The sequence below is a fragment of the Leishmania donovani genome, chromosome 35 (assembly GCF_000227135.1).
Source record: "Leishmania donovani BPK282A1 complete genome, chromosome 35".
Lineage (NCBI taxonomy): Eukaryota > Euglenozoa > Kinetoplastea > Trypanosomatida > Trypanosomatidae > Leishmania > Leishmania donovani.
Window position 1 is genome coordinate 1,410,245 of NC_018262.1, and position 8,382 is coordinate 1,418,626.

The 8,382-nt window shown below is 54.6% G+C and overlaps 3 protein-coding genes across 3 annotated transcripts; all 3 read right to left on the bottom strand.

The window, feature by feature from the left end:
- Positions 1-588: 588 nt before the first annotated feature.
- Positions 589-3,111, bottom strand: LDBPK_353500 (DNA-repair protein, putative; the record flags this gene model as incomplete). Its single annotated transcript, XM_003864882.1, has 1 exon — positions 589-3,111. One exon carries the CDS (start codon positions 3,109-3,111, stop codon positions 589-591), a length of 2,523 nt encoding a protein of 840 aa, XP_003864930.1.
- A 960-nt stretch (positions 3,112-4,071) lies between these two features.
- LDBPK_353510 (hypothetical protein, conserved) lies at positions 4,072-5,181 on the bottom strand (the record flags this gene model as incomplete). The annotated part of the gene is made up of 1 exon (XM_003864883.1): positions 4,072-5,181. One exon carries the CDS (start codon positions 5,179-5,181, stop codon positions 4,072-4,074), a length of 1,110 nt encoding a protein of 369 aa, XP_003864931.1.
- An 892-nt stretch (positions 5,182-6,073) lies between these two features.
- LDBPK_353520 (hypothetical protein, conserved) lies at positions 6,074-7,672 on the bottom strand (the record flags this gene model as incomplete). Its single annotated transcript, XM_003864884.1, has 1 exon — positions 6,074-7,672. The coding sequence occupies one exon, from the start codon at positions 7,670-7,672 to the stop codon at positions 6,074-6,076; it is 1,599 nt and encodes a 532-aa protein (XP_003864932.1).
- Positions 7,673-8,382: the final 710 nt, after the last annotated feature.

An 8,382-nucleotide genomic window follows, 5' to 3' on the forward strand; every position in this document is an offset into this window, starting at 1 on the left:
TGCCCGAACACGCCAACCACGCTTTCCGGTGGCGCGCACCGGCCGGCACCTTTGCGGTCCCCACGGCGTGGCGCAAAGCAGCGCTGGACAGCCGCTGCGGCAACGCGCCCACCCAGCCGCCGCAGCACGGCCCCAGCCTGCAACGCAACCCACCGGCCCCCACTTTGTAGGCTGCCCTACAGCAGTTATCATCATGCCGGTGGCCGCGGGGTGCACCCCTCGGGGTGGCTCAGGGCCCCCCCCACCAGCAGGCGGTGTGAGGACCGGCTGGGATACGTCCGAATCGTGCTGACACTCTGCTCATCATATGGGTGGGGCAGAAGCATCCGCTGTCGCAGGTCGCTCCAAAGCAGCGCCATCCAGGACGTGGCCGCTGACATCAAGCAGCGACAAGTCGCACTGGCCCTCCCCACGTCCTGTGCGCCTGACCCTGTCGGGGCCAGGGGCGGCTTGGTGTTGACAGGGATGGGGGGGCTGCTTGGCTTTCTCGACAGAGTTGGGCACTGGGCCCTGGCACCACGCATTGGGGTGTTAGCCGTCATTCGAAAGATTGCGCACGCTGAAAAAACACACGAGGAACAACCCTAATCACTGCATCGGCATCGCGCCGGCGCCGAGCCCCTTGGCGTACTGATCCTGCAGCCGTTTTAACGCCAGAAGACGCTGCGCAAGCAAAAGCCACCAGTGAAACGCACGCTGTCTTCGCTTCGTCGCTTCCTGCTCCTGCACCAGCTGCACCCACTCCTCGTAGGCGCGAAGGAGTGCGACGCTGTCTGTTTCCTTGACAACAATGCCGTTGATGACGGTCTCCCAGTGCCCGCGGCGGTGCTCGTCGGTGCGGCGGCGCTCAAAGCCAACCACAGCCAAGCGGAAGTCTAGCTTCATGCGGCGCGCCACGCGAGATATCTGGGGCTGGGTCAGGTGCACAATTCCCTGTGGCGGGGCTTTGTCGAGTAAGATGTACCACGACGTCCGCCCGTGATGAGGAATGCTCGGAGGATCGCCTGCAGTGAGCGGCAGTGGCTCGAACGGCTGTGTTTGCCAACGACCGTAGAGTGTTGACGGTGCCGCAAACGGGCGAGAGGCGGGTGGTGCCACAACCTTGTACGCTGGCTGGTCCTCCGTGAGCAGGCTGCGCCCCTCGCGCAGCCACCCGTCACGAGACCGCAGACTCACGATGGCGGAACGCTTGTAGACCAGGCGACCCTTCACGCTTCCCACGGTCGTGCATGCATCCTTTGGGTATACCCCCTCATGCCGCGCAAGGTCGGAGTCTATCACATAGAGTGGGTGGCGGTGAAGAGCACTCAGCGTTGTGGGCACGGCCTCTGAGTACATGAGGGAGTGTAGCTGCCGGCTCTCCCGCTGCTGCTGCCGCTGCGCCAGCGAGCTCGTGTGTGGCGCAGCCACGTTGAAAGTGGCACGCAGCACTTCAGACAGCTCACGGGTATCATCCCAGGCGAGTTCGTTGCGCCACAGGAATCGGTGCTGCCGACAGGTGCCGAGGCGACGACCGTAGGCGTATGCGGTGCTGTACTTGGAGATGTACCGCGGCGTCGCGTCCACCGCCACGTGGCCAGAGACTGACAGCGTGTATGATGCACCCCAAAGGGTGGCGCAGCTTTGGCACGGGTTCACAGAAAGGAAGCTCTCGCGCTCCGCGGACCACACCTCCACCCAGTAGCATGAAGTGGGCAGCTTTTTTGACTTGAGCTCCTCACTGTCTTTGGTGTCTTCTGCCGACCCTGCTGAGGGTCGCTGCCGCTTCGACCCCTTGCCCGCTCGAGCAGCCCCACTAGCGTTGGTGCGATCCGATGCCTTGCGCTTCTCGCGGCCTTCAAAAATGGAAAGAATTCGCAGCGGCCGGCGAGTGCTATCTTCGATGTCACCGTCTGCGGTGCTGTCCTTGCCTTCACTTGTGTCGTTGTACCCATTGGCAGCGCCGCCGGCAGGCCCCGCTGCGCGGGCCTTCTCCAGCTGCGTCTTGGCTAGCTTCGCCACCACAAGACGGCAGCTCAGCCCCGCCACGCGCGCCAATGCTAGAAACACAAGGGAGAAGTAAAGGGGATGGGGCAACTCGAGTGGCGCATCCGCTGAGACACGGCAATCACACTCTGCTATCTTCGTGAAGAGAAACCCTAGTTTGACAGGCACCGACCAGTCGGAAAAGTCTTGCTCCGCAGACGGCGGAGCAACAGTATACGCCGCGGCACTAACAGGTGTCTCGCGTCCACTCGACGAAGCTGGAGCTGCCGGTGCCACTAACTTGAAGTGGTCGTTGATGATTTTAATGAGTACATTCACGGCCGCCGAGGTTTTATTCTGCACCGCGTCTTTTGCGCACGTCACCCACGCTGGGGCAAGCGAGAGCTTGCGATGCGACGACTTTGTCGACTCTGCCACCAGCACCTTTGCGGTGGCTACGGCTTTGAGAAAAACGTAAGCACTTGTTACCTTTCTGGAAGGATCTTCGCAGCGTGAGCGTTTCGGGCTCTTTCCGCGCGACACATGGAGCCGGAGAAGCTGTTTAACGAACCTGGGATGGCACGACTCGCGCCAGAGCAGACGGGCTCGAATGAACACAGCCAGGAGTGCGAAGAGCGACTCGCAGACGCGCTGAATGCGCTCTGAGCGACGCTTTGCGGCTAGCAAATCCCTCTGCTCTATCATGGCCTCATAAGCTGGGTCACGCTGCCGCCATGTATCTGAAGCGCGCGACCGTCCCACAAGCGGCAGTTGCGCCCATTCCATCAGGGGTCGATCGCTCGCAGCCGCCTCCTCGTCCACGTTCACAAGTTCCTCCTTTACGCTACTCGATGTTACAGTATCTGCCTCACCCCTTGTCGTAGTCGTTACTTCTGTCTTGAGAGTTGAAACCGCGTAAGCGGTCTCATGCTTCACGGCCTCACTTTCGCCGTCATCAGTCAGACCCTTCTTGGCTAAGCTGTCGCTTTCACTTTCCTCCTGCTTCTTGGCAGGAGAAAAGGCGACTGGAAGCTCCACTTCATCCCACTCGTCCACGTCGGCGGCCAAGTCGCTCCGGTCCTCCTCCGTGACGTTACACGTTTCGGCTGGGTCAGCGGGTACGCTGGCGGATGTCACCATGGCCATTTTTCGTCGTGTACCGCGGCCGCCTTCGGCGGCCGGAATGCGCAGCCGCTTTGACATATTGCGCAGATACCCATCAACAGTGGCAGTCGCCGCTGAGGCGACCGACGTTGCAGCTCTTCGGGTGCTGGAGCTCATTATTGACGGACTATCAGCAGAGTAGAAGCATGGTGTAATGCACAGCTAGCGAAGAGAAGCCCAGTACAAGAGCAGAAATAAGGTCAAGGTAAAGACTTCAAGCACCAAATCGGTTCGGTTTCTCCTCCGTATTTTTTCCCAATGAAAAAGATGACCACAGTATGATGTCAAAAAGAAAAAGGGGAAAAAGAGGAGCGTGAAGGTCTCGATAAAGATGCAGCACTGCACAGTACCGCAGCCACAGGGTTAGCCGTGAGAAACAGAGAAACAGGCGAAGGATCGAAGAGCACGTAAATATCCTTTTTCCTGATGCTGCTGTCCGCGCTGGCAAACCAGCACGTGCAATTGTGGGCACTTGACTTCTTGTGTGAAACGCAACAGCAGCCTTGGCAATCAACCAATGTATATATATATATATATATAAACCAGGGGCACCAAAAAAAAAACGCGATGCAAGGGAAGGAAGATAGAGCGCTCAAGATAAAGGCATCAATGTGAAGTAAAAACCAAGCAAGCTGCGGAGGATATATGGAAAATGGCCGTTGCAGAGGTGGCGCAACGAGCATGAAAGACCCCTTCCTCAGCCGTGTTGAGTGCTGCAGCAATGCATCGAGTTATCCGGTGCGGGAAAACATACCGGAACTTTTCCCAGGAATTATTCAGTAGTGCGAGCCACCGCTCTACGTGAGCCTCACCTTTTTTTGTTTGTGAGATGTGCAGATGGTCATCCATCCCCACAAGAAAACAGATGTGAAAAAGGTTAATGCTCAGTCACGCCTGACGAACAAAAGTGACTCTTTTCAACTTGAATGGCCTTGTATCTGCTCACTTCCACGTTGCAAGCTTATTCGGATTGTAGCCCCTGCCTTGAATGTTCAAAATCACCTCCGATACGGCGGCGTAGAACTCAAGCTCGTTATCCCCAAACTGATACAGCCAGCCTTTCGTGAGAGCATCGTCCAAAAGCATAACGTCCACACCGCGCATTGAAACATGCTCACACGGGTCAACAGACACGGTCCCACGCTCAGCTTCGTAGTCAGGATCGCCAGCGATGTCCGGTTCTCGATTGCTACTCTCCGCACTATCGCTCCGGTTAGCACTATGCGCACCCGGAATGAACTGAGCCTCTCCGCTGCGATCAAAGCGACCACGATCTGGAGCACTATCGCCGTCTCCAAGAGTGGCCGGTATACGTTTGTCCGTTGCATTACTACTCTCCCGCGCTTTTTCAGCAGGCCCCATCCTACGTTGCTGCGACTCGTACGATTTCTCAGAAAAAGGATCGAGTAAGGTTACTTGGCGTGCGCGCTCCTTCGCGTTACAACTGTACGCGCCCTTCCTTCGCTGCTGAAACAAACCTGGCTGACGCCACTTGTAATCCAGCAGAAGATTAAAGTACTCTGAACCAAACACATATGGGTCCATCGTAGTTTTCTGAATCGTTCCAGGCAGGTGAAACTCGTCGTCACTAGGCCCAATCGCCCCCGGGCGCCGCTTCATCTTTGGCTTCACCTCCTCACGTGTATGAAAGTTCGCAGCGTCGTGAAAACCAATACAACGGTTGCACCCTATCAAGGCAACAACTTGCTCCAATGAAAATCCTTGACGCGATAAAACACGCTTCATGTTCAAGACATCACGGTCGTCCTCGTGAACCAGCGAACGCGGAAATGCGAGGAGCAGGTCACGTGTCATGAACTCAGGTGGGTCATCGCGACCGCGCAACGGCACTACATTGGGTCCACCAAGGCGAGCCATTGCCTTTGCTGTGAACATCGCCCACAAATCGGGAAAGGTGTACATCGGCTGATCTGTGCTAAGTTTCCAAATGAAGTCTGCAATCTCCTCGGCCTCTTCTCGGTAATTCTCAGGTGCCACAATAGGGCATCCGAATGGTGTTTGTGTGTTACTGAGTGCATGATGCAGCAACATTCGCACGGCAACGACGGCTAGATCAGGCCTTGAAAACAACTTCTGATCGATCGAATCGCGAATGTGCAGCTCATTTCCTGAGGGTCGCCAGCGCTGATACCATCGGTTCAGTGCATAAAAGAATGCGCTCGTCACATTTACAAAGGCGAGAAGCCCGGTAAAAATGGCAGCCGTTTCCCACCACGGGCGCTGTCGAGCAAGGCGGTGAAGATCACTTTCCTTGCATCCCCACCAAAGCAGCCTGCCTGAAGTAGAGGAAAAGAGGCCGCGGGTGCTTCGTTTGAGAAGGCTGGCCCGATACATGTTGTTTTGGGTTCTGATGCAAACCGTTTCGAATAAGAAGCGGAGAACAAAAGAAATAAAAGGTGTTTAGTTGCGAAGGATATGGTGTAGGTATATATTTATCCCCAGTAAAATCAGGTGTCAGAGAAATATAAAGAATAGAAAGAAGACAGACAGCAGAGAAAATAAGAAAGCCCTTTGACAAAATCTTGAGCGGAGTGCGAAGTCCCCCACAGAAAAGCAGGTTGCTGAGAGCAGCGGTCAGGCGTTGCTGTTTCCTTCTCTATTTTTTTTCGTGGGGTTTCCCTCGTTGATCGCCTGCACTTCAGCGAAAGTCTCGAGAATCGGCAACACAAAAAGGCCACCGAAGCAGCGTCATTATAAAGAAAGCGCGGGAAAAACATGTCTTTTTTTTTCCACAGGTGCTTTTGTGGAGCTGCGAAGTCAGGGACAATATAAAATGAAGCCCCTATAGACTTACATTTCAGACATATTTATATCCCTATATTGAAGTGTACACGACAAAGTCTCAAACTTTGAAATAAACCCATGAGGCCGAAGATGCGCAACTTCTCAAAAAAAAAAAAAAAAAGAACTGAAAACCCCGAAACTAGAAAAGCGGTGCTTCACTTGGAAAGGAAGACACTTGAAGTGAAATGCTGCGGCTTCGGTCATCTTCAGAGAAAAACGAAGTGCGCCTAAACATTTCTGATGTGTTCCTTTTCGGCGACGCTTCTTGAATGTGTGAGCATCCTTGCGCCACAACAACTTCTTCCATTGCTGTTATCCATTGTACAGGGTGAGCGAGCTGAGCTGCCAGCACTGCAGCCGTCATCTCCCTCACATTTCCTTCCGCGGCGCCGCTGTTAAATGTATCGACCACAAGAGTGCTCTCAAATCGGCCTTTGTGGCGGATTTCGCCAATATTCGCCCTCTTCATGCATTCAAGTGCACTCTGCTGAAAAGCCCTGTTCAACGGGTCAAATACCCTCCCCGTCAAATTCGTGATCCACAGAGGGTGGACGCGGCGCTCCTCATCGAGAATTCCGTCCTTGGAAATCGATAACAGCTCACGAAGTGCCGCCTCGTCTGGCAGGGCTGTGCGCAGGACAGGAAGAAACGCATCCATGGCGCGCCGAAGCTTGCTCGAATGAAATGGAACTTCCATGATCAGAGGAACAAACCATGATTTCTTCTTAAGGCCACTGCGACCGTCCTCCTCCAAGGTGAGGTGCGTAAGTTCGTCTAGTGACGGCGTAAATCCGTCGTCCGCGCCCTTGATGAACCGGCGAAACGTTGATCTTGAGCCGTACTTTTGTGCTGATGACGTTGCGAAATCCACATCGTGGGCAATATTCGGATCTCTTGCCACACCATCTCTGTTGTCGATGCGGACGGATGTGAGAGCATGACTTACAAGGGATTCAACATCCTCACCGCTGGCACAGTTTGCCCGGTATTGCGGATCCAGGCATTTTCCCAGCACAGCTAGCCCAACAAGGTCTCCAGCCACGACGTATTGCTGATGCCTGATGTTGTTGTTCACCACTTCCACGAATGAGGATGTGTGCGCAAGAGATTGTGCAACCTCCTCAAGAAGCGCGAAAAAAACTCGGTCTGCCGTCTCGCTGTCGTCGCTGAGATTTGCTCGCTGAGGACTGCAGGCGTATAGTTTTCTATTTCCGCGCGGGGCACCATCGCAAGCCTGCTCCATGAGCAGACCACGCTTAAAGGTCAAATTAAGAGCGGTCTCGGGACTAAAGACACCGAGAGCTGTAAGCGCGGTAAATTCACCTAGGCTATGCCCGGCGATGCAGGAAATTTGCCTATTGTATACCTGTGGATTGTCATGCTTCAACTTTTCGTATGCAAGAAGTTGTGCGGCGAGAACACAGGGCTGCGTTAGGTACGTTAACTGCATCACACCGTCTGGGTGTGTGATCGCGTGAGTGCATCGTGTGGACTCTTTCATATTCAGCACCTCTGTGCAGGGCCGCTTGCAGACTTCATCGACAACAAAAGCGTCGCTACGCGCCGCTACTTTCTTTGGGTTTTCTTGGATGATGTGCTGCAGTGAGATGCCGTAATTGCGCATCATACAATCTGTCATGCGTTCCCATACCTGCACAACCGCGGGGTCATCAAGGAGGGAAAGACACATGCCCTTGGCATGTGCCCCTTGACCCGAGAAGATCAAGGCGTTTCGCATTTTCCCCTTCGTCAGCTGTTTGCCCAATGCTCAGTAAAACGGAAAAACAAGGGCAAAAGAAAATATGACAGCAATAAACGATGACATAAAAGTGCATTGTGCTTTCATGAAGCCCTGCAGAACGCGTACGCTCCTTCATAAAAGGGAGACCAATTTTAGTCGCTGCCGGATTGTCTCCAACGACCTCAATGAATGCCACGAGAAGGATCAGGCAAATGAAGAGACAAACCAAGAAAAGGCGGGTATGTGACAAGCAAATTAGCGCTTGAATCGCCAATAGAAGTTTTCCACACACACGGATCTCGAAAATCACGCAGATCCGCTCTTCATCTTTGCATTTTTCCCCCACGTCGATCAGCAACTTTTCGTTTTTCATTTTACAGTCCTTCATAGCTCTTTAACGGAGAGACACATCACTGCACGCCATCTACGTTAAGTGCTCACACTCCGGGGTAGCCAAGCAGATCCTCCCCCCCCCCTTCCCATCCCTGCCAACACCAAGCCGCCCCTGGCCCCGACAGGGTCAGGCGCACAGGACGTGGGGAGGGCCAGTGCGACTTGTCGCTGCTTGATGTCAGCGGCCACGTCCTGGATGGCGCTGCTTTGGAGCGACCTGCGACAGCGGATGCTTCTGCCCCACCCATATGATGAGCAGAGTGTCAGCACGATTCGGACGTATCCCAGCCGGTCCTCACACCGCCTGCTGGTGG